General features: G+C 35.0%; 3 protein-coding genes across 4 annotated transcripts; 2 read left to right on the top strand and 1 right to left on the bottom strand.

The window, feature by feature from the left end:
• Positions 1-946: 946 nt before the first annotated feature.
• On the bottom strand, positions 947-6920 carry LOC113665889 (ras-related protein Rap-1A). The gene is made up of 7 exons (XM_027181619.2): positions 6783-6920; positions 6546-6629; positions 6308-6376; positions 6147-6203; positions 3448-3588; positions 2761-2858; positions 947-2044 (listed from the first exon to the last, which is right to left on the bottom strand). The coding sequence occupies exons 2-7, from the start codon at positions 6600-6602 to the stop codon at positions 1912-1914; spliced, it is 555 nt and encodes a 184-aa protein (XP_027037420.1). The 5' UTR covers positions 6603-6629; positions 6783-6920; the 3' UTR covers positions 947-1911.
• Positions 6921-7000: 80 nt separating this feature from the next.
• LOC113665886 (uncharacterized) lies at positions 7001-20917 on the top strand. Of its 2 annotated transcripts, XM_089207665.1 has the most exons (14): positions 7001-9210; positions 10264-10329; positions 13337-13481; positions 14809-14890; positions 15396-15474; positions 15941-16031; positions 16556-16746; positions 17231-17320; positions 17813-17901; positions 17996-18074; positions 18460-18609; positions 18729-18781; positions 19138-19195; positions 19666-20917. In XM_089207665.1, exons 1-14 carry the CDS (start codon positions 7363-7365, stop codon positions 19828-19830), a joined length of 3186 nt encoding a protein of 1061 aa, XP_089063791.1. In that variant the 5' UTR covers positions 7001-7362; the 3' UTR covers positions 19831-20917. The 2 variants fall into 2 exon arrangements, 1 of the variants encoding a protein (XP_089063791.1); XR_016186969.1 differs by lacking the exons at positions 17813-17901; positions 18729-18781; positions 19138-19195; positions 19666-20917 and having other exon boundaries at positions 7151-9210; positions 18460-18533.
• Positions 20918-21502: 585 nt separating this feature from the next.
• LOC113665893 (E3 ubiquitin-protein ligase RNF113A) lies at positions 21503-24678 on the top strand. Its single transcript, XM_027181624.2, has 2 exons — positions 21503-22849; positions 23464-24678. Exons 1-2 carry the CDS (start codon positions 22338-22340, stop codon positions 23933-23935), a joined length of 984 nt encoding a protein of 327 aa, XP_027037425.2. The 5' UTR covers positions 21503-22337; the 3' UTR covers positions 23936-24678.
• Positions 24679-25487: the final 809 nt, after the last annotated feature.

Here is a 25487-nt window from a genome sequence, read left to right as displayed (position 1 = left end):
GAAAAGTCCTTCATCTGTGTCATCGTTCTTCGCTCAAAAACGACAAGCCTTACTGACGTAAACCAATCAGAGTTTTCAATTCAGTGACAACATGGATATAGAGCCCCTGGAAACCTTGAATGGTGCTAAAACAATTTCACCAACTTTTAAGAAACTCATAGTCATATATTAAAGTTACCCAACTGCCGTCTCATTCATTTTGCAGCATGACCAGCATAACGACTTTGAAGTCTAATTCACAGACGTCCCATGAGTTCCCAAGACGCGCGGGATATCCCTGGGTGGGGTTACTCAGCGTAAGAACTACTTTGAGTCTTGCCCAGGTCTCCCACGTTCGAATGAAATCAATCTCAGGGGGCTTTCGTTCAGAAGATTTATTTTATTCGTGGATTATTTGCAGGAGATGGACATTTTGAATATATCTGTGTAACATTTGACGAGCCAAGGAGACTTGAAGTCATGAGATATGAAGTCACGTGTCTTAAACGTTCAACATTTATGAACGTAGAAGAGTTTTAGAGGTCAGCGGTTACTTTAAAGAACCCAGCCAGCCATTAAGCTCAATAGTTGAGAGAGAACTTGTCCTTTCGTTCAGCCTTCTTTGAATGAGGAAGGGCCCTCTATCGCTCCGCACAGCAGAAAAGAAGAGAAAGCCTGGTAACGAGTTTTTTATAGACGTTATCGATAAAAGAATGATCGTCCAAACTTCCTCTCGGCGCGAATAAAGGGCCCCATCACAGTTATCATTCTCTTTGACATCATCCATTTTACATCAAACGCGGTCAAATATGGTGATTCTAATACGACGAGGAAGTGGCTAGAAGGAACCGAAAGAATCATCGCAAAATTTACAATATAGCAACAAGTTTTTTGCATTTCGTAACACACAGGATTTCTTTGAGTAAGAACAAACAGTGCTAAGTAAAAGCAACACACACGTCATAGATTCTTTCACACTACGTTTTATTATCATCTGAGATATAGGAATAAATTGATGAAAACAATCCAAATAAAATTGGCTTTTATAAACCTTTGTTGCAATAGTTTTTGGCCGTAGTGGGACTTTCGTGATCCATACTTAATTCTCTTCAGTTCAAGTAATATATCTCAAGCTAATCATTTGCCATGTCAAAATGCGCATGGAAATGATGGCTTGATTCAAATACAAATAATAATGAACCAAAACGTAACAAATAAAAATGCTGACTGTCTGGATAATTTGCACTCTATCATGAATTCAAAGATTTCTGGATTCCACTGACGATTTGTAATAATTTTATCATTGTATAATTATCATACAACACATGAAGGCAATGATCACAAGACAGTTAAGGAATTGTGTTCTCCATGAAGTCATGATAGAATACTGATCTACGAATTGTAGAGATCAACGTCTAAGAGCAATTCTTAACATATAAAAAGTTTATTTCAGTAGTCACTTAAACAAGAAAAAAGATAAAAGAAATAAATTGCATAAAAACGCATGAATTTTACAACGTCAGAAAACCACACAAAACACTGTAAATAAAAAGCTTACAACTTAGAGAACTTCCTTCCCAATCTCTCGCTTATTCCCCAAGACTATGTCTACTATCTATCTAGCACTCACATCATTCAAGCAGAGATTTTACAGTACGTACTGTACATGTTCAACATAAAAAAATTATGTTTTTACTGTATTTTAAAAATATTTCCCAAGGTGTCCTACAATTTGTATGTAAAACAACCACAAGTCTGTTATGATAACTTTAGTTTACTGTCTGATCTCTCCTTTCCCATCTTCTGCCAGCAGCGTTCACAAAATAATTTACAAACAATTTTGGATGTTCAGCCTGAATCATAAGCCATTCAGTCACAAACATCTGACGCAGATCTCCAGTTTTTCTACTGAAAAATGTTCAAATGGAATCATCACAACAGCACACAACCCTTCTTCTTCTTCTTCTTCTTAGTTTCTGGTGTTTTTCTGTTTATCTGTCTGACTAGGTCGTAAAATATTTCATTCACATTGATCTTTGATTTTGCAGATGTTTCAAGGAAGGCGCTGAAAATAGCAAGCGGGATGAGAAAGTCAAAATGGCTGTAACACTGAGAACTTAACCCTTAACTCCCAGAAGAGATTAATATGAAACTTCTCCACTAATATACATACATTAACCAGCAAACAGGCAACAAGGATATTGAAACTTATCAGGTAGAAGCTGTTATCTTGATCTAGCACTAAGTTCTTATCACTAATTTACAAGGAAATGTTAAGCAGCTAGTGAGCAGAATTAACAGTCATATCTTGAGAGTTAAAGGGTTAAAAGTAAAACCTACATGGCAGTGAATGCTATTCTTGAGAGGAGGGTGGGAAGGAAACTTCTGCAAATATCATGCAAGGGGAGTTTGATAGCAACACAAATTTTTCAGAGCACTTGTTTGTGATTTTTCATTTCATTACAACCCATATCCCTTATTCCATTCCTTAAGGTCTCTAGCCCATTCTCCAAGCTCCTGGCTCAACAAGCAAAGTTGACATTGTGTGTTTACCTATGTCCCTCATCACTAGCCAGATATTTAGCTATTTCTCTTTGTTAGTCCATTTTTTTTGTCCTTTTGTTTCCTATGATATGGTTTGCCAAGAGCTCTGTATATCCTGATTGCATTTCATAACATTGTGTGTTTCCGAAAAAATGCATAAAATTTTCTGTTGACTACTCCTTCCCCAACTAACATGTTGTTACCCTCTGATAGATTGGATCTTACATAGACACTCACCAGTTATTAAATAATTTTGCTAAGTTTTGTCCTTGGTCTTTCCCAACCACTCTTTCATCTTCCAAATCACATTTATTACCAACAAGGACCATTGGAACCTATGTAAAAATTAACACATGTAAATAGTTCTGTTTATGCTTTATATCACCACACAGCTTTCAAATTCCGTATTTTTTGTTGTTGTTGTTTTCTTTTAAAATATAGCTTGTTTGCCACATAATGGCTTCTTAGTCTCTCATTTACCTGCAATTTGATTTTTACTTGAAACAAGTCTTGAAATCTGGGTCAAGTTGTTCAAAGCTGGATTAAGATAACCCAGGGTTAGTGTGAAATCTGATTTCATATCTGATAGCTTTAAAAGAAAATTCAGTCAAATTATTTTTGTCTAGAATACGACTATTTGGCTCTAAAAGGAAGACAAGAAATTATCTCAAAGAGGCTTTTGAATAAAGGAATAAAGAAACCCAGAATAAAATTTAACCTTGGGTTAACACTGGGTCCTGATTGGTTGCATTGTTTGTTATGAGTCTAGCACTAATTATCAGAGTCAGACCCCAAGCAGATTTCTTGCTGGTTTGTGTATCTCATGGCCTCTTACTTTACAGAGGGCAAACACATGCTTGTACAGAAGTGTTAATAACATGGACCAGCTCACAAACTAAGGGATACATATCGGTCTTCACTTACATCCTCTGTGTCCTTCACTCTTAAAATCTGATCTCTCAAGTCCCCAAGGTCATTGAACGTAGATTGCGCTGTGATTGAGTACACCAAAACAAAGCCTTGACCATTCTTCATGTACAAATCCCGCATGGCTGTAAACTGTTCCTGTAAATCACAACAATAACTCTGTGGAATCAGTGCTTGATTAGAGTTGCATTAACACTTTAACTCCCATGAGTGACCAAAAAAGAATTTCTCCCTACAATTTCAAATGTTATCAGGCAGAAGAGTGATGTGAATAAAGAAAATTATCACTTAGGGGATTATTGGTTGATCTAAAAGGAAATTATCAAAATTAACATGATGAGAATTGTAATGCTCAATTACAAGGCAAATAAAAAGGTTTACTTCAAAGACTGCTAAGGTAAGTTCTGAGGGTTTGCAATAACGATTCTAGTTAGCTTTTACTAAAAACATGGAAAACTAGACCACCGGAACACACCAGAAAACCTAAACATGCCAGAACACTTGAACAACCGGAAACATTGCAACATACCAGAACATGCTAGAACACCACTTAGAATGTTAAAAAAATAATAATAAAACTAAGAACCCCATAAATATTAATCACAAGAATGTATAAAAATCAAAACTCAAATTGTATTCAGTTTGTGCCCATTGACCAGTAACCTAATTATAGATGTTTTGGAGGACTAGTGTAATGGATGCATTACAGTTGTGTTGTTCTTCATCTAACATGGAAAAAAAGTATTTTTTAAGTGTACCATTTTTATTTTTGCAGTTGTAATCTGCAGTAATCACCTCAATCTTTGGTCATGTCTCTGCTTTTTATATTACAAAAAAGAATTTGTTTTTGTTGGTCTGTTAGGTAGCAATCTATCCTATAGTTTTCTATGCTGTGCAAAAATTGGACAACATAATATACTTTACGTGTAAATTCATTAATCACTTATTCCTCATTGCAGACTTTTTTCTCAGTTTGCTGTATTCAAGTTTCTTGAAAGTGGGTTAGTTGGCAATTTTCAGTGCAGAGGCTTTGTCGTGTCTCTCCATGCAGAGATTTTGGCCACAAACTTGTTCAACTATTTCACCCATGCTGCACATACTTTCCATTTCTATTTCATTTGTGTTATTTTTAACAATGTTTTGTGGTGTTCTGGCTTGTTTCAGTGTTCCAGCACGTTCTGGCATGTTCCCATTATCTAGAAAGTTCTGTCGTGGTCCAGTGAGCCACATTTTAGTACTAACCATTCTTGTGAGATATTTAATGTTACCAAAAAGGTACAAATATTTGTATAAAACCTTTAAAAGTACTCTATTAAACAAAGTGAATATTTCAAACCAAGGTAAATGTTTGTCCCTATGTAAAGGAAACTTCTGGAAAATAGAATTACTACAGTTCTTGGGGTTGGAAATGTGAGAAAGCTGTGTTATGAAGGGTTTGATGATGTTGGCATCTTCCCAGTTTGAAAGTAAACATGAACTTGTAGATAACAAATGGGTATGATTGGAATCTGAACACTGGGTTGTGAGAAACATTTAAGTTTTAACTAGTATAAAAATATTTTTACTCCATTTACAGAAGGGAAAAGACCAAGTGCAGTCTATTAATGTTAGATATCTTTCCAGCAGGAAGATATTACCAGCTGCCAAAATGTGATATATAATTAATATAATTTTTCACAAAAATAAGCAATATACAATCTAAGATTACTTTGAGCATTTTTCCTAGACTACCACAGTCATATTCCTCTTGGTTTGTTATATGTGCCAAATTTTTACAACCAAATGCAATTATATTACAAATAAATAACACCAATTTGTTTCCAAAACATTTATGAGGACAGAAAAGCTACCAAATTTCATGTTTAGAAGCCAGTACACAAATATATAGACATTAATCTTAATTAAGATTGGATATGGGAGTAACTAGCCATCAACCATCAAGCATGTGACAAACACTTAAACCAAACCAATTATTTAACAAATTTTGAGTGCCTTCAACTCCCAATAGCCAGATATACACATTTGCTAATAATAATGCCTCTCCTTCTGGAGTTTATCACATATCTTTCCATAGAATCATTATCAAACCTAACCTTAGTCATGGGTGAAATTTTTAAGGAAGAGCAGGCTCAATATCATTTTTTCTGACAAACATGATTGTAAAATTATTGGTTTTAATTTGCTTATCTGGCTACACGCAAGATGAACTAATTAGAATATTCAAACCATAAATAATAGAGGGGTGAGATTAAGTATTTTCAATTTAATTAGGGCTAATTACTTAACACGTAAACCTTCTTGCACGGCAGACAGGCTGATTAAATTCTGAGTAAAAGAGAAAATCCAGAGAGAGTGAAAATTTTTGACAAACATTCTAGGTTCCGATATTTAAATTTTTTTCCAATTTCTCTTTTGCAAGCACACTCAAAATAAATAAAATATGGTTTTGCCGACATCAGACTTCTGCACCTAACCAATACATCACCGAGCGATTAGAGGAAAATTTTCGCACACCAAAGCTATTCCTGTTTACATAGCTCCGAAGAAGTTATAAAATGCTATGGGTAAATAGAGAAGTTGTTATGAGTTTTGTAACAGCAAGCTGTTCATTTGACAAGAAATATACATATTCATGGCATAAAGTTGGATTGATACTCTTTCCCAACCAACTTTCTCAAAATAGTGGTCCAACTTACCGTTCCTGCTGTGTCCAATATTTCCAGCATACACTGCTGCCCGTCGACTTCAACTTGCTGGGGTAAAAGAACAAAAATTTGACACGAAATGTCAGAAGAGAATATCGGCTTGTGAAAAACGGGCGCCGGTCGACATTGATTCTCACTTCGAGTATACTTACTTTTCGATATGAATCTTCGATCGTCGGGTCATACTTTTCGACGAAAATTCCTTGCACAAACTGAACAGTCTGATAAAGAAAAAGAGAAAATACAAAGCTTAATAAAAGATCTAATCACTTCGACTGATACAGTTTAGAATATTGCTGCTTCTTCATATTCCTACCGTGAGAAATCAATACACAGAACATCAATTCTCGTTTCATAGACAGATTTAAAGGAGTTTCACGCTATCATTACCAGAGCACTCTTGCCAACTCCTCCAGAACCAAGAACAACCAGTTTGTATTCACGCATCTTGGAAAGGAAACTTCACTTCGACACCTAAAACATGAAAATCTCATTGAGACACCGCCATAGCATGGCACTGACGAATGTTACGAGGCGAAAACTGGCAACGGTTCGCGCGTCGCTGCCAAATAAATCAAAATTGTCATGTACAGGGATGAATAAGAGTAAGAAACGACAAAAGGTTACCTTCAGCAGGCTGAAACAACGGTTGGTTTTTTAAAAAGAAAACAATATACACAAGCTAGGACGCTCCTTCACGACGATTCGGAGCAATACGAACGGGTGTGTACGTCACTCTGGACGAAACTGTTTTATATAGCCTCACTTTCAAAAGGCTATTTTTGGCACTGACGGGGAGGTGGGTAGAATGAAATACTTAGTCACCCTTGGACGGTTTTTGCCTTGTCATTTTAAACAAGTATTTGGGGTATAACGTGTTACAAACACAAATTTTTCATCCATAAATTGTATTTTATACAACTAACTAAGGCCATATGTCGCATTTTTCTCCGTATCAAGCTAGATTTGTAACAAATATTTTTAATTAATATTTTTAAGTGTTGTTCATTTTTATTGGGAGTTATATTATAGTTAATTACCCAGCAAGACTTGCACACATGAAGAAAAGATGGCGCTGCGGAAGAAGCTTGAATTTAATTGTGTCGGTTTAGTTTTGCAAATAACAACGAAGCCCTTCATGAGGGTGGAATTAGCCGCTATTTAATTTAAGACTTTTAAAATCATGATATAAATAGCAATCTCAGAGATGGAACCGAATGAAAACAATTCCTTCCAGGAGGTTGTAGGTGACTCGAGCTCGAGTGTAAACGGTACTTTAAAGAGGCCGTCGAAATCTCGTTCTCGGGTTTGGGAAAAGGTTGTTTGGTTTACTAGAAAAGCAAAAGGAGGGAAAGACAGCAAAAGTGCTGGAGCAAGCGCTGCTGAGCTGCTGAAGAGCAGCACAAACAGTAATTTGGACTTAGTTCGTGATCCGAGAGAACTCGAAGTTGAAAAGACTACCAGCAAGCATAAAATACGGAAGAACCGAAGCATCAAATATCTGAAACGACGCAAAGAAAGGCAATTTGGCGACGATCTGAGTCCAGAAGTTGTCGAAAAAAAAGTCACTGTACAGGAGTGCGGAACAGCGACGGGGACCTTCCATGATTTTAACTGTGAGAGGCGAATGTCCCGATTACATAGAACTTCAAGCAACAACAGCTTGCTCAATGAAATAGCTAAGGAAATGAACCGATCACCGCTGAAAGCCAAAGAGAACGTGAAAAGCGTCTTATCTCTCCCACTACACGACTTGTCATTAAATGAAGGAAGAATTCCTGATAATATCACTGCTCCAACATTTCCTCCAGTTCGACGCAGTGTAAGCTTTTCCGGACCAGCTTATAACAGCTGGCCTCGAAAGAAAAGATCACATCTTGAAAACTCCTCAAACGCTCATCTGCTTTCACCACCTTTGAAGCAAAAACGTGTCACTAGTATAAAAAAACGAGCATCTTTCAGCGGATTTGATTCTTTAAGAGTACAACAAAACTCTTTTTTGCCACAGTACCGAGGAGTGAGAAGCACCCCTCATTTAACTCACTTAGAGCACGGTGGGCACATTAGAAATCAGAATGGTTTAACTATTGGTGCAATTCACTTCTATAAAAGTCCAGTTCTTTATCAAGAAGAGGCAGCTCTTAAAATTTTACAACTGAAGATGCAGGAGAAGTTAACATGTGACAACTCTTTTTCTAAATGCACAAGTCCCTGCAGTTTGACTGTCAAGTCTGATTTGGAAAATGACAGGGCAATAACAGTTTCATTAACAAGGGGATCAGACATCATTACCCAAAATCATGATACAGCTGCTATTCCAAATCATGAGATGCTGAGGAAAAATGAGGATGAGAACAAGTTGGTCCATGACGAACTCATCAGCAGCACTCAAGTAGCAAACTGTTCAAACAACTTTCTTAGTTTTGCTGTAAGAAGCAGTGAAAGTCAAAACTCAACCATTTCTGCTTTTCTGTTAGAGGGAGAGTGTTCTAGTACCTGTATGACATCTAGTCCTGTTGATTCTTCTGATGAGGATTCAGAGAAGGAGAAGCTGTCACTGCCAAGTGATTCATCTGGGTATATGACACAGGTTGATTCTGTAAATGAAGACGTTGATGTGGTGAAGTACAATTATGGTGATTTTACATCAGAAGATGGTATTGTGCATGAAAATGTTTTTGCAAGCATTGACAATAACAAAGCTAGAGATAACCAAGATCATCATGCCAGGGTCCACAAATTGGAAGCTGTCCGACAACATTCAGTTTCTTCCATTATCAATGGAGATAGCTCCTTCCCTGCAGTTGTGTCTGGCGTAAAATCCATTGATACCAGAACAGAGAATGAAATTTGTGCTACAGCTCATTGTGATGCACAAAAAGGTACAGCTCTTGCATCCCAAAAACTTTCTTTGATGGATGAAATTAGAAGAGGTGAAGTAAGGACTTCTTCTCCTGGTCACTATGGTCATGGGCAAAGTTTATGGTCAGGAAATCAAATGATTTGGCAGAGAAAGCCTACTGTTGATGGACCACAGTTTAAAAAGCGCAGTGAGGTAACTCCTTTTGAATTCCACCTTTTTTTTTGCATTTAGGAAAGTATGGCAGATTGAATTCTGTGGATACTTGATTTGAAAATACTGTGTAAATGGAAGTTATTGAACGTAGGGTAGAATCTGCCCACTCAAAACTCCAAAAGAATTCCAAAACAGGTTTGTGATTGAGAGAGTTTAAAGTAAACTGGTAATAGATTGAAGATAAACACACAAGGAAATAATTGAGAGTTTTGGTCAAAGAGAAGTCCTAGTAGTATGAGTTTTAGTTTGCGAGGTCCTATTTTAGACTGCAACCTAGCTTGGTCAGCAATCAGTGTTCTCCTATTCAGGGGGTAATTGGTGAAATTTACCCCTGTAGTACCTCTTATCAACAGGCACAAGGATTGCTCTATGGGTTTGACATGTTTTTTTTACTTGTCTTGCTTACAATAACGAAGAACACCAAGTAATTAGATTGAATGTTGGTAAAGAGCCAGACTACTGTGAGGAACGTCCAGGGTTTCAGTGGGCCAGACCAGAAGAACATTGTTATTTAGAAGAATTTGTTAGTGAATCAACTAACAATGATCCCCTAATTGATATTTTTCTTTATTCTCATCACTTGTCTGCTTGATATTGTATTGATATTGTAAGGCACAATTCTTTCTTAGTCACTCATGGGAGTGGAAGGGTTTAAAAAAAGCCTCGCAAAGAAGACATCTATGTAATATTATTAATGGTAACTGACATCATTCCAGACATAAAAGTATTTTCCAAAGATCCTTTTTTCTTTAGATTGTTTCAAATTAGATTTCATTAACAATGTATTAACATCCAGGGTCCAGTTTTACAAAGGTCGGATAAATGCTATCCAATAGATAAATTGCTATCTGGCAGATAAGCAATAGCCAAACATATGGCATTATCCACAGTATAGAGATTTATCTAGTGGATAGCATTATCCAACTTTCGAAAAACTGGGGCCAGTATCGCTATAAACATTTCTTTGTGCATTATCAGTTGGAACACATTCAAGGCTAATCACCTTTTTGGAACCTATTTCTCTATTTTCAGGATATTTTGCAGTGGTTCCGAGAATTTAATGATGAACAGAAGAACATTTTAATTCGAAAAATTCTGGTGAGTTTCTTACTAATAAAATGATCTCAGAAGTATCATTAAAAAACAGGCATGCTGTGATAGTTTAAAGCAAGGCTGAACAGATCCAGGTCTTGCAGTTTTTTTTTCTGTATTGTTTGCATTTCACTCTGTCTCTAAAATTCAGCAATTAGGGGCCATATACTATTCATAACTAAAAATAAGTGTTATCATAATAGACATTTTTAGCTATGTGGTCACATGGTTTTAAATGGGTAAACAAGAATTCAAAATGGCTGCTCAAGTTTGTGCTTTTAACAATATCTCCTATGTGACACTGTTTTTTCTGTTGCCAAAATTTTCATATTTACAGATGAATCAGTGCTCAAATTACTGTGGTAATATAGAAATCAACTGCATAAGAAAGGCATTTGTAATTGAGATTATAATCACCTCAAGCTGGAAAACAAACTTTTGAGCATATGATCTATAAAGATTAAAAAAAAAATCTATGAAACAGGTGCAAAAGGGAAGCAAATGTATCACAAACTTTATGGTGGATTTTGCAATTTAAGGTTAGAACAAAGCTATATTTTTTCGAAAACTGTAACTTTCCTTTGTTTCATGTTAATTGTATGCTCTGGTTATATGACTGGCAGCCAGTCAAATTTTTCAAACAATTAAATGACCAACAGTCTGATACTTTTCTGAAAATTTGACAAATAATGAACTGCTTAGAGATCTTTACAACTCTTTTGTTAAAGCTTGGTGTAGGCTTTCTCAGAATACAGAGCTATGGATGTTGACACTTGAGAAATTGCACGAGGTCCACTGCTGATCATGGTTCTCAAATGACTAAATGACCCACAGTTGCAAATTTTTCTGAAAATTTCCAGAAGTTGAGAGAACCTATTCTATCCAAAATACTATCTGTCAATGAGAAACTACTAAGCATTGTCGAGGAGATTTATAAATCTCATGTCTAACTCTTGATTTATGCTGACTCAGAATACTTAAAAATTAAGTGAGGTGAACTGCTGTCTCAATTCTCAAATAACTAAATGACCAACAGTTGTTAACTTCTCTAAAAATTCAAGAAATCATGACAACCTATACAATTCAAACTATCCTATATCTGACAAACATAAATTTCTTTGACCAATTGAATTAACAATTTCACAAGCAAATCCTGATAATGACCTCAAACCTCTCCACACAGCCACCCAAAAATTAAAACTTTCAGGAAGTCACATACAGTGTACATGAGTTGAAAATTCCTCAAGGTAACATAGAAAAAGGATTAATTTTCTTTAAAACCAAACATAAGCTTATTTTACCCATCCAGTATCTTTCATGTTCATGAAATGTTCAGAAGAAAATGAAAGTGTATGATTTCATTCACGAACCAACTTTAACTTGTATTATAAAGGAAAGGGATATGGTGGTCAGGAATCTGTTGACTGTTCTACACATTGTACGTAATCAACATCAAAAAGGAAAGTGTCACCATCTTTCATCATGAAAGACAAGATGGACAACTTCAAATTTACTTGAAATTTCTCTTTTCCCTGACTTCTTTCAAAGATGTAAATTTTCCCTAAACTCAAAGTGAAATTTCCAAACTTTTCCCATGCCTTGAAGTAATCCCTTTTTCCCTGGATTTTCTTGACCTTTGACAGCCATGTCTAATATTACTGTGTTGGAAATGAAACACTGTTTCTTTTTTAAATAGCCTCTGGCTGACCATTAAAACAATGGAAGACAGGCACTGTCTTTCAGTCTCCAAGATCAAATGCCTAACTGAAAATCCTGGTCTTTTAAATGTTCAGAACACACTTTGGTGGTAGATGTTACTCTTAAAAAAATTTCCATTTTTGTTTTAAAAGAAACTGATAAACAACCATCACAATTAAAAATCAAGACTAGATGAAAATATTTTTCTGACCACACTTTGCACAAATTTAAACACAAATAGGTGAGACTATTAGCTGAAGAAATATTAACAGCAGAATTTGTGGATAATTAATATTAAAGCAGTTACAATGTATAATCTATGATTTTTGAAGCTAAAAGGTATATTGCAGGTAAAGGATAATTTTGTTTGTAACCCCTTCTAATGAGCTAATTTCATTTTGTATGGTATTATTTATTAGCTTAATTAGATGCTAATTAACATTGCTAATTGATTTTGTAAAGCTTCTTACTTTACCATAAAATATCTCCTGATTTTCATTATGTTCTTGCTAATAATGATAATCTAGGAGCTTATGCTTATTTAAACAATATCTTGTATAAAAGTGCTTTATATCAGTAATATATGAATGCTTAGATCAGTTTGGTGAAGTTTTTTTGTTTGCATGTGGAAAAAATTGAGTGTTTTTTCGTGAAATATATGCTGCATTAAATTAATGTTAGATTTAATGAAATAAGATGGATGTAGTCACTTTCTAGATACTCAAATTCTCATGCTAAACAGTTTTGAAGTGAATATTTTGGATTTATAAGGCTTGAAATAAGCTGTCACTGCCTGTATCATTCCTCGTGGGGTAAATAAATGTTACATGTATGATAGAAATAAGGAGATATCTGGCAGAACATTTTCAACCAATTAATGTATAATTAAGCTAACATACAAAAGTAAATCATTGTTTTTAACTGCACTCTATAAACAAACATCAAAACATCAGTTTTCATTGATATTTTTAACTGCAATAACACATTTAAATTGTAATTCTAAAAATAAACATCAAAACATAAATATGATATTTTTAAAGCAGATGTGAAGGAGGTCAGGAAAAGGTTCATAGCAGTTAACCTCTGGTGGAGAGAAAACTTATTTTCATGCATTTCTTTTCATCATTCTTTTCATTTTACTATTTAACTCAAGGTAACTAAAAACCAGAAATCACATTTATTTTAATGGTGAATTAATAGATCAGTTGATGTAACCAACCATAATGAAGGTGAGCTAAGGTAGGCTTGTTCTGTGACTGATAAAAAACACTTTTCCACTGGAAGCTAGAATGTAATTTTTTTTCTTATTTTACAGGAAGAATGTGAGTTGCCCCAAATGCATATGCTGTCTGTTGCCATGGAACCTGTTCTCCATAAAAGCTGCCCTCCAAATTGTCAGGATATATTGGCTTGGTTACCACATCATGTGGCATTGCACATTCTGTCCTTTCTTGACTTAGGTAAGGTACTCAAAATTGATGTTTTCCATGTTGCAGGAATTGCCTCTTGTTTGCATATGTAACAAAATGATTTGGAGTGCAATGTAGTGTTAATAAGCACAAGCAAATTTTTAAAGACAACTTTTACATCGGATTGAAAAACATCACAGATAGTCAAGACAGACAAAATTTTGGCAGTGCTATTTGTAATTTTCACTTGTGTTACAACATTACTGTCATGTTACATGAAAAATGCACTCATTTTTAGCCAGTCAGACATACACAATTTTTTCATGTATATCATCAAGAGAGTTATTAGCATCCAAACACCAAAACATACATTCTACCATAAACAAAACAATGATCACACAATTCACTCTCAATCTCTTCATGCTAGAGAGGGCTACCAGTGAAACAGCAATTTGGCATAATTTATTTGTTATTTAAGGTGTTTTGTGTTTTTTTTTCATTGGTTTTGTTACTCCTGCTTTCTGCTTCCTATAAGATATGAGAATTTGAAAGGACTAAAAATGATATACAACATAGGTTCAGTGGATTAAACAGAGCTGGAAAAGCAGTTTTTCACTTTATTTTATTAAGTTTAGTTTAATTATTATTATTAGTTTTTCATTTGAAGATTTTAGTTTTTAGTTTTTAAAAAACAGGACTTGCCTGAAAACCACCAGTGGATGAGGCAAACTGTAGAAAGACTGTGATTATTATTATTATTATAAAGCATATGACAACTGTCTTTTTTTGTGTAATTCAGAAGGTGTGACATAACTTACCTCACAGAAAAATAAGATTGGCTCTGAAGGTTTGGATGGGAAAAAAAAATTTGAAGAAGGCTGTCTGCAGTAGATCATAGTAGATGTTCTTATACCAGTGCATATCATGTTTTGGTATGGAGACAGAGAGGACCATGGGAGGGAGCTTATACCAAATATGGGAAGGACTTATAGAGTTTATAGAGTTTAGTCTGAGAGGAGGGGTAATGATATTTTTTAGGAGGGTGTCAAATAGACCTGTTTTAATTTTGTTACAGAATCACTGATCAGTGCATGTATTTCCTTTAATTGGATTGCCACTGACTGCACAGAGATTTAATTTGACTTCACATAAACAGTGAAATTCTTAAATTGCTGTTTATTTTATGAGTATTTTGGGGTAGAGGGATGACAAATTGGCTGATGACTGGCTTCTCAGTTTGGCATTTTATTGTGTAGTTCAGTCATCTAAGTTATGGCATAATCGTCAACGTAAGGCTGGGCCAGAGATTATTGTCTTCCTTTATTGGATACAACACACAGATTTGAATAAATATGAATTTGAATCACTTTTCTCCCAGTGAGTTTGTGTCGAAGTAGTCAAGTCAATCACACATGGAACAACTTGGCCAGTAACCCCCTACTATGGAAAAGTCTCTGCGGGTAGGTTTTAAAAATGCCTTGTTTCAGTAATACTTAGTGTGGTAAGTTGTTTGCTTGGTGCTCATCTATTTGAGTGATATTGGACATTGTTTTGAATGCTTATCTTGCTTAATGATCTTTCAGATTTTAATGGGGTCTATACAGGGCCCAGGAAAGAAATATGTCATCATTCTTGGCAATTTTCCATGAGTCAAATGGGTGAGGGGTCAGTAAACAAAAGCAAAAATTTTTAAAGGAGAACCTGCAACTAATTAAATATTGAATATCCTTTGGGAATAAAGAAGATGAGGTTTGAAGGGAACCAAAGTTTTATTAAAGCTGAATTTATTTACAGGAGGGAAATGATAAGCATGTCAGAGGACTGGGCTAAGAGTATATTTTACATCTTTCAGTTGTAGTCTAAGTATTCTAAAAAGTAAGCTTCCAACATCCTTGGATTTTCAATGGGTACAATAGAACGAAAATCAATACCAGTACAATGCTGTGAATGTTTTCCCGTCTGTAGGCGCCCTGACTGGCAGTTGTCAAGGATTGGGGAGGAGAAAGAAAAAAAGAAATACACTATGGCCGAAGGGACAGTTCAGGTATACTGCAGCAGATTTAATAATTTATTTTTCAATACCTTTTCAATAAGTTTTTAACCCTTTCACTCCCAAGATCTCAATAGTAATTCTATGTCCTGTCTGCCTTACAATTTTTGTGATACTAGTCTAGAGAATTTGGTATTAGATCAACTACTAATCCCCTGATGGCATTTTCCTTTATTCTCATCACTTGTCTGCTTGTCAATGTATAGACATTGTAAGGAGAAATTCGTTTTTGGTCACTTATGGGAGTGAAAGGGTTAAGTTCTATGATTACATGGGGTTTGGGTGTCATTTTTAGGCCATACCTATTAACAAAAACAATTATTAATAATGCTACAAAGGAAAAAAGTTTACAGTTATAGCTACTGTAACAATCACTTTTATTCTGTATTAGAATTATTAAGATGAGCGAAAATAGTAATTTTTATTAATGATATACTATTATTTATGATTGTGTTGTTAGTGGAAGAAGATGTTTGCATCAAGGTATCTTTTACATCAGAATTGGTTAAAAGGAAAGTGTAATGTTCGCACATTTGAGGGCCACACCCAAGGTAAACTTCTTGTTTTGTGTATGTTGCCTTCCTTAGGCTGTTAAAACATTGTTTCATTTTATGAATTACTAATAATGATTTTCATCGTTAATTATTTTACTACTTCAAAGTTTTTTAATATTTTTGGGATGGAATGCAGTTTAGAGAAAAGCTCTACCATTGTTAAAATTTGTAGAAAAATTTAAGACAATTCACAATTATAGTCACTGTGATTTGAAAGATTTTTCAAACTTGAATTTGAAGGACATTTTAATCCAGCTAAGGAGAGTTAACAGTGAAGAACAGAAATACAAATTGAAAATGGCAATCTTGATTGATTTTGGATAAAGTTGTGAGATGCACAAACTATGACAAAGCTTACTTGAATTGACAGGTTCCTTTCCTTATCTTAATTTGTATCTTCCCACCCCTCCCTCCTGACTTTTATAATGATATTTTGTGTTAATACTTGGCTTGTGTGGTTATCTTAAAGATTGGCAAATGTAGTTGAGGTGGGGATCAAAATGAATTAATTTTATTTGTAGGCATCTCATGTGTTCAATTTGATGACACAAGGATTGCAAGTGGTTCCTATGATAAGACTATAAGGGTCTGGGATATTCATAGCGGGGATTGCGATGTAGTGCTGACTCTAGCTGGTCACTCAGGGACAGTTAGATGTTTAAATCTTAACGGAAACAGATTGGTTAGTGGGTCTGTGGATAGATCCATCAAGGTATGTTTAACATCAGTTATACTTGGTCATCCCTTTGACCTTAGGAGTGACCAGCATCTAATTTCTCATTACAATATCACCCCTGAATCTCACATTAAGGTCATAGGAATAAAGGAAATGATCACCAACCAAAAAGGCTTTTGATTGTTAAACAAATTCTCCTTGTCAGCACCTCAGGATGCTATGGAGATTGATATGGAGAATATGCATACTGATGTTAGGGTGTTAACCTTTTAACTCCCATGAGTGACCAAGACAGAATTTCTTATTACAATATCAATACAATGTCAACCAGATAAGTGATGAGAATAAAGAAAAATATCAATCAAGGGATAATTAGTTGATCTGATACTAAGTTCTCTGAACTAACATTATAAGAATTGTATGGTTGAGTGAGGAGAATTAAAAATTTGATCTGGGAGTTAAAGGATTAATGGTTAATTTCTGCTTATTTCAAATACTGTACATTTTTTACCTTATAAAGGTGTGGGATCTGTCATTCAAGTCATACTGGAGTGGTGCTTCATGTAAGGTGACTATGGTTGGTCACATGCACACAGTCCGTTGCCTTCAGGTAAAGAGCCTGCCATCTGTCTCCTTTCAAAAATTGGAAAACTGCTCCATGCCTTCTGGCTAAAGTCCCCCACAAAGTGTTTAAAGTACATTAGAGCATACTCATATGGAGAATGCTTGAGATAAATGTATATTTGTCATTATCATTATCATTATCATTATGCCATAAAGGACTTTCTCCATATTTACATTCATGAGCCTCATCAAAGCACTGAGTGACCCCAGGATGGAAAGAACTTGAAACAGTTCTGAAAACTTGAGAGGCACAACTTTAAAATCTTACAACTTAGTTAACAAACTCTCATCTCAACACCCAAACTGTTCCTTTTTTGTTTAATTTATTTTTTTTCTTTAACTTAGCTTTGTTAAAGTGGAGATTAAACATATTATGATATGACTTAAAGTTTTTTGAAATTAACAATTACTTGCAATGTCTAACATGAATGCCTTAAGAAACAAATTCATTTCCATAATTTTTCATCTCTGACACCAGGTTGATGATGAAAAGGTAGTGAGTGGGTCATATGATAAGACCCTTAAAGTCTGGGACATTAGGACTGGAAATTGCCAGCTAACTTTGAGGTAGTGTATACTCTCAAGTTGTTCAATGTTATTGGCACTTGAAAATAACCAATATAAGAATAATTAATGATTATGACATTATTTTTGTATTCAGAGGTCATAATGCTGCAGTGCTGTGTGTTCAGTTTGATGACAGAAAAATTGTTTCTGGATCATATGACAAGACTATTAAGGTAAGCAACAAACTTCTAAAGCTAGTAGAAAATTCATTTGTTCATCAGTAATAAAGGAATTTTGCCTGCCTACCAAGCTACAAACCACCCAACAAACACAAACTAAAGATTTCCTTTTCTTTCTATTGAAAATCTGACTGGAATGAAAAAAATACTGGTTGATTTATACCTGAATAAGAACAAACATAAGCTAAGTTGGTAGTCAGGATGTCCATACTGATACAGCTAAAATAATTTAAGATAATTATATGAAGTATTCTCAGTTTTCAATGTTAGTGACTTAACATGACAGTACATTTGACAAAGCAACCAAAATGATTAAAAGCATCTTTCTCAAGACTCCACTTGCTTTATAATTATAATCATGTTGGTGTTTCATTCACAGGTATGGAGCCTGACAGAGGGTTCATGTCTTATGACACTGACGGGCCATCATGATGCTGTCACTTGTTTAAATTTAACATTTGACAGCAGGAAGGTTATCAGTGGCTCATTGGATCACAATCTTAAATTTTGGGATCTGCTGACTGGAAAGGTAATCAAATGATCACAAAGGTCACTGTTTCCTTGTGTTATTTTGAGAGTAAGTAGCCTTTCTCTTGTTAATGATGTGATATTGTTTGATATAATTTTTTACCTTTTCGTCTATTTTAGTGCATTGGCACATTAGATTGGATCAGATCTGAGGGTCACACTGGTGTTATAAGGTATTTAAATAAATAAATCGGAATGGGAATTAAGCAATGTACATTCCATTAGGTGGAAATTAGAATGTTGTTTTTTATGAAGGGAGGAAAACCCAAGGAGCTGGAAAAAAAAAACCTTGGAGCAGAAGCAATAACCAACAACAAACTCAACCCACATGTGACTCTAGGTTCGGGAATCAAACCCAGGCTACAGCAGTGGGAGGCAAACACTCTCACCACTGCACCATCCCTTTTCCTCAAGATTAGATTAAATTATGTATTAAAATTTATATAATATTGATATTATTTTGCATGGAACTTCATATTTTGGTTAACTGCCATGATGTTGTGATACATGTGTTATACTCATTTGACAGATGTCTTCAGACAGACAGTTGGAGAATAGTGAGTGCAGGGGATGACAAAACACTGAAGGTAAAATTGTGATTTTAGTGAGCTGCTGTTAGTACGAATTAGCTTGGCCACAAGTTTTAATCCTTTCACTCCCTAGATCTTATTAGTACTTCCCCATACTGACTGCTGTACAATTCCTAAATGGTTGGTTAAGAGAATTTGATATTTGATCTACAAATAATCCCCAAATTAATATTTTCTTTATTCTCATTGCTTGTCTGCTTGATATTGTATTGATGTTGTAAGGAGAAATTCTGTCCTGGTCACTCATGGGAGTTGAAGGGTTAAAGCAACAATCCTGAGAAACCAACACCTTTTGTAATAGAATGGTAGGATTATTGTTGGTGTCAATAAATTTTACCCTAAAGCTGTTTTGAACTTGCAACAAAGAGCAAGCCATTTTAATGATATTGTTGTCAGCCATGTGAAAATTACAATTATTGTTTTCCAACAATTCCTTTTTTTTACTGTTTTTTTTTTTTTAAAAACAGATGTGGAGCTTAGAAAGTGGACAGCGTTTGTTAACATTGCGTTGTCACACAGATGGTGTGACATGCTTACAGTTCAATGATTATAGCATTGTCTCAGGTTCTTACGACAAAACTGTGAAGTTGTGGGACTTCACTCCTTCACATGAATTTCTGACTCCTGGCTGAACAGATAGTCTTTTTCAACAGAGGATTCAGCTAGTCAAGGATATTTTGTTCACTAAAATTTTGCAACTGACACTCAACCATAGCTGAAATTGTGTCTTGGGAAGTTGCCATTTGGAATGGTGTTACAACAGCAATTTGCTGTTGGAGAGGAAGATAAAATTTCTGGTCACCTTCCCTTCATCTTCCTTTGCCTTCAACCATTGGAGTCTGAGATTAATTTACTACTACGTGTGTCACTTCTCAAAACATACAATGCAATTTTCTATGGACAAACCCTGAATAAACAATTTTTAGAATAAACCCTGTGAGAGGAAGAGTTACTAGAATGAATTTTTGAATTAAAAAGACCAATGGAAGTTTTTGTGAAAGCTTCATGTTGGAGCAGAAATAGTTAAAAAGTTTATTTACCATGGTTTATAATTGATGATATAGAAATATTTATTTTAGAACAAAATCAAACCAATAAAATTATCTCAGGGTATTTGAAAAAAATTTCAAGTTGGGGGACTTCACTCCTTTGCAGATACATGTACTCACAAGAGAACCCTCTCTTTACGTGAAGCATTGTATAATTCACACTCTTTTCTTTGCTTTTTTCTCTTTGTAATCCTCTAAGTAAGTAAAACTTAGATGTTCACTTGTTACTTGAAGTTCTTTATGTAGGGAATACTCAACAGTATGAAAGGGAAAAAGATTTAAGTCCTAGTTTTTTTGGGAACTTTTAAGAATTATATTTAAGAACTAGAAATTAATTTTTTTGTTTTGATTTTGTATATATGTTGGTTCACACCTCATAGCCATTATTGGTGATTGTGTCAGTAGACTAGGGTTAAAAGAAATTTTATGTTTGGATTGTGTTCACCTTCAGGGATGTTTTTCTACATTTTTTTACATTTAAGGTTTTGTTACACACATTAATCCTCCTGTGGGTTTATGATATTTTTGTACCAAACACTTTGCTAATGAACAGTTTGTTGCATTGGAGTTGTGCTGTGCTGGTGTTATTTAATATAGAATGTAAAGTAATATTGGTGGTCATTGATCATTAAAAATTATCAGAAGTTTAATAAAGTACTTACATCTCACTTGACCTGACTTTGACTTAAGTTTTAATATTGTTTGTGTTGTTTTTATGTTTGCACCATTCAGGACTGACAAATTTACAGTAATTTATGGGACTGAGTGAACTCTAATATAGTTGATTTTCATATGAGTAGCTAACAAGTCACATTGCATAAAGCTAAAGTCCAGTTTAACCAGTTTGATTACAAACTTTATTACATTCATGTTGAAATCACTGGTGATCCTTGTAATCAGATTGGCTCACACTGGTACAATTTACACACAAACTGCACCATTGTTTTCTCTAAATTGCTTCTTTTCCCCAGCCAATGAGGAAGCTGTACTAAAATACAACAACCAATCAGATTTTAAGGCTTTTTTTTTTAAGAAACCAATAAAATTGCGGGAAATTGAACGACAACTTCGGCAACTTTCTTCAAACCCCCACTCTACTGGATCAATAAAATATTTGTACACAGATAAAAAAAAAACCCTGTTTATGAGCAACTGAATTTTGGGATTTCAAAATGGATATAATCAAGCCGTACCTGGACTTCATGTCATGCAATTTTGGTCTGAAAACATACTTGTGATTTCAAATCAAGGTGATGCTGTGTTTGACTTTAAAGTCTCACAATATGATTTTACATCAAATTGCACTTCAATCAGTTCAATTCCTTTTATAAATCAGACCTTTTTAGGTCCTATTATAACTGTAATCAGCGCCCACACTTCAAACCCTGCAGCCACCACTGCCCTGAGCATAGTGAAATAAAATGGTATCAGGAAATGTAATCATTCTGTATCAGAAAAAAAAAATTTTTTTCATTCATTTTCAACCACTAATTCTAGATTTTTTTATATGTAATGCTCTGTGACGTTACCCGAAAAACCTGTCTCCACGGCTCACCTACATGTAGCCTGGAGGAGAGGGTACGGCTACACATAAGCTACTCGTTGATGTTAGGTGGATCAGAAATGTGGTTTTTTATCAGTCACTGTCTGTTCAGTCTCAAACCAATTTTCATCATTTCCATAGTTCTCATACTTTCATCGCACAAATCAGGTGCTCCAGTAAGATTTCTCGTCACTTCACAACACTTGAAGTGTTATGATCAAATAAGAACAAGTGTATCGCGTAAAATTTTTAAAGTAGCACATTGAGAACACACAACAGTAATTACAACATTTATTACAAAGAGAGACAAGACATTTACGGATAATTAATCCACTGAACACTTTAACACGGCTACAAAACGAATCACAAGTACAGTAGGATACATAGAGAACATTCACAACGTAAAAATGAACAAACAGTGACCACAAAATCACGAACAGCACCACACCGACACGAAACAACAATGATATTATAACCACCCGGATGATTTCAACTCAGCGAACGCTGGGGAGGAGCGTTTTGTTCAAGAAGAGACTGGACACTAGACATGACAAGCAATATGGCGGATGAGAATGCCAAAAGTAATGGAGATATTTCGTCTCAAAAACCTACTTGTACTTTCTTTAAGAAGGCAAATAGGAATCGAAATGTGCGCAAAAGGAAAGCTGAAAAGTCAGACAGTGAAGATGAAGATGTTACAACGGTGATTAGAAAGGAGAAAAAGCCGCTCTCTAATCCAATGTTTCAGAAGACTGATGGATTTGATTCGAAGTCCAGACGTGAACGTGAAGAGATAGACGATGACCTTGACGTTACGTTTAAATCAACGCGTTCTGCAATGCGAACTGGACCAGAGGATCTCGGAGCCACAGCAACTGTGGAGATTGATACCGAATTTGATCGAGACGCACAGGCTTTGTTTGAGAAGAGTTTGAAAACAAATCAAGAACTTAAAGGCCAGGAGAAAGATGACAAACAGTACAGAGGATTGAACAACTACATGACATTCTACGAAAAGAAGGGGAATGCCCAAGGAAATGCTGCTAGTGGAATGGTCAGGTAAAGTGTATACAGGGATGAACCGTAAACAGTTAGCAAGAGATCCAATCTTTAGAGGGAGTTTCTGTAAATTTAGTATCTCACAGTCAGGGTTGTAAATAGGAAATGGTAAAAATGTGTTATCAGAATTGTGAAGTTAGAATTATATTATGCTTGTATAGCAAGCATGGCATGTGACAAAGCAGCTCTCCCTTCTGGGGGGATCCAGGAGGGGTGCTCCCTCCTGAAGAATTTGATGTTTAAAACTCTCTGAGATATTATTCTCACCATTCTGGAAAGTATTTCAGTAAATTTTTTTTATAGCCAAAGCATGATGTCAGAATCAGAAAAAAAATATGTATTTTCTGTCTTTGATTGCAATTCACAAACTAGTCAGTAAATTCAACAGATAAAAGTTTTGTTCTTTGGGTTTGAAAAGTTCTTTTACCAGCTATGCTTAAAATAAGAGAGACTGCTGATTGATTGATTTTATGGATGAATGATTTTGATGGGCCTGTCATTTGGTTTCTCATAGTTGTTTATTTTTTTTATTGTCTGTTTACTTTTCAAAGACATCTTTAATTTTGAAACATAATAAGAGGAATTTATATCTTTTAAACACTTTTTTCTTTCAGACAAGGGCCTATCAGGGCGCCAGCAAATTTGCGTGCAACAATTCGTTGGGATTATCAGCCAGATATATGTAAAGATTACAAGGAAACTGGTTTCTGTGGATTTGGAGACAGCTGCAAATTTTTGCATGATCGCAGTGACTACAAACATGGCTGGCAACTTGAACGAGAATGGAAAGAAGGAAATTACAGCAAACAAGATCCACATCAGTACGAAATTGCAAGTGATGATGATGATGATCTTCCATTTGCCTGTTTTATCTGTAGAGAATCATTCACAAGTCCAGTTGTTACCAAGTGTCAACACTACTTTTGTGAAGCATGTGCTCTTAAACATTATAAGAAAAGCAAAAGGTGTTATGTTTGTGGTACACAGACTAATGGTGTGTTCAATCCTGCAAAAGAGCTTATAAAGAAATTAAAAACCATGAGAGATGATGAAAAGGAAAAAGAACAAGAGGGTGATGATGATTAGGGCTGAGGAAGGCAATTGTTTGGGCTTGTTCTCAAAATCAGTTATTTGATGTTTCTTCTATAGGAAACAAAGCCTCTTTGATTTACCCCCCTTAAATCTGAAGAGCTGTTGACACACTTGGGGATTTTGCTCACCAATCATGGCAAATTTGAGGGCTGGCAAAAATAGCCAACCTCATGCCAGATGTCAGCAATTTCATATGCCAATTGCAAGAGGTCAGCAAAAAGTGCAATTACTGCACCTGACACCTGGTGATTTTTTCGCCAATCAGCGCATAAAATTACCGAGTGTGATGCCAGCTTTAGAGTGACTAACATCTTATTTCTCCTTATAGTATTACTGTTAAATCAAATATCAAGGCATTGAAGATAAAAGAAATGATCACCCACCAAAGAACCTCTTGATCGTGAAATAAATTCTCCTGTTCAGTACCACAAGTAATATTTGTTATCTCTGTAGCTATAGATCTTCTCTCTACCACCTGATGACTGTATTATAATGTATTATATTTTCACCCTTAAGCTTCCAGAAGTGATTAACTTGTTACTTCTCCCTATAATATTAATTTGTTATCCAGCAAACAGGTGATGAGAATACTCAAACTCATCAGATAGAAGTTGTTATTTTGATTTAACACTAAGTTCTTGTTACTAATTTACAAGGAAATTTATACTGCTATCTAGGAAGTCAAAGGGTGAATGTTATTTTGAGATCATTAATAAATGTTTGGTCAGTGGATGATAGCAAATGATAAAATTTTCCTCACATAGAAACTTTTTAAGAAATTGTCCCAATTCAGCAAGTTATTTGGGAGCTCAATGATTGATAGCTTTAGTGTGAGTTTGCTTTAACCCTTTGACTCCCAGATCAAATTTGTAATTCTCCTTACTGTCAACCATACAATTCTTTTAATGTTAGTTCAGAGAATTTAATATTGGATCAACTATTTATCTGCAAATTGATCTTTTTCTTTATTCTCATCACTTTTCTGGTTGATATTGTAAGGAGAAATTCTGTCTTGGTCACTCATGGAAGTTAAAGGGTTAATGTATCGATAACATTTGGCTAATAACAAACTATACTTAGGTATACCAGCACATTGCAAGTCAATATATAACTCACAATTGTTGATAAAGATGTGAGGCACACTTTTGTGGCAGGTCTTGAATCAATTCTGCTAAATGCTAAACCACTATACATACACTTCTGCCACTCCCCATTTCCCCTCTCTCCTCACCATAGTTGGTACACATAGAGACTGTCCTATCTGTAAAAGTAGCTTTGCAATTGGCTTGAGCGAAACATATGTTATTTAGATGTTTGACTGTTCAACTTTGCTCTGATAAGGGGCTAAAGCTTAAGACTTAAGCTTTAGAAACCTTTTACCATGGCCAAGTTACATTACAAACTCATTTTCAACATCAGTGACACTTGGCTGCACCTCAGATCATATTCCACTTCTTTGTTTATTATATAAATCTATATCAAGGCAGACAAACAGCAACATAGTATCTGTTGTTTTATTTATATAGTTTGAGTTGATTTTATATTT

Source organism: Pocillopora damicornis, chromosome 5 (assembly GCF_964200805.1).
Source record: "Pocillopora damicornis chromosome 5, jaPocDami1.2, whole genome shotgun sequence".
Classification (NCBI taxonomy): Eukaryota; Metazoa; Cnidaria; class Anthozoa; order Scleractinia; family Pocilloporidae; genus Pocillopora; species Pocillopora damicornis.
Note: the sequence above shows the minus strand (reverse complement) of the source record. Positions and strands in the feature narration are given on the sequence as shown.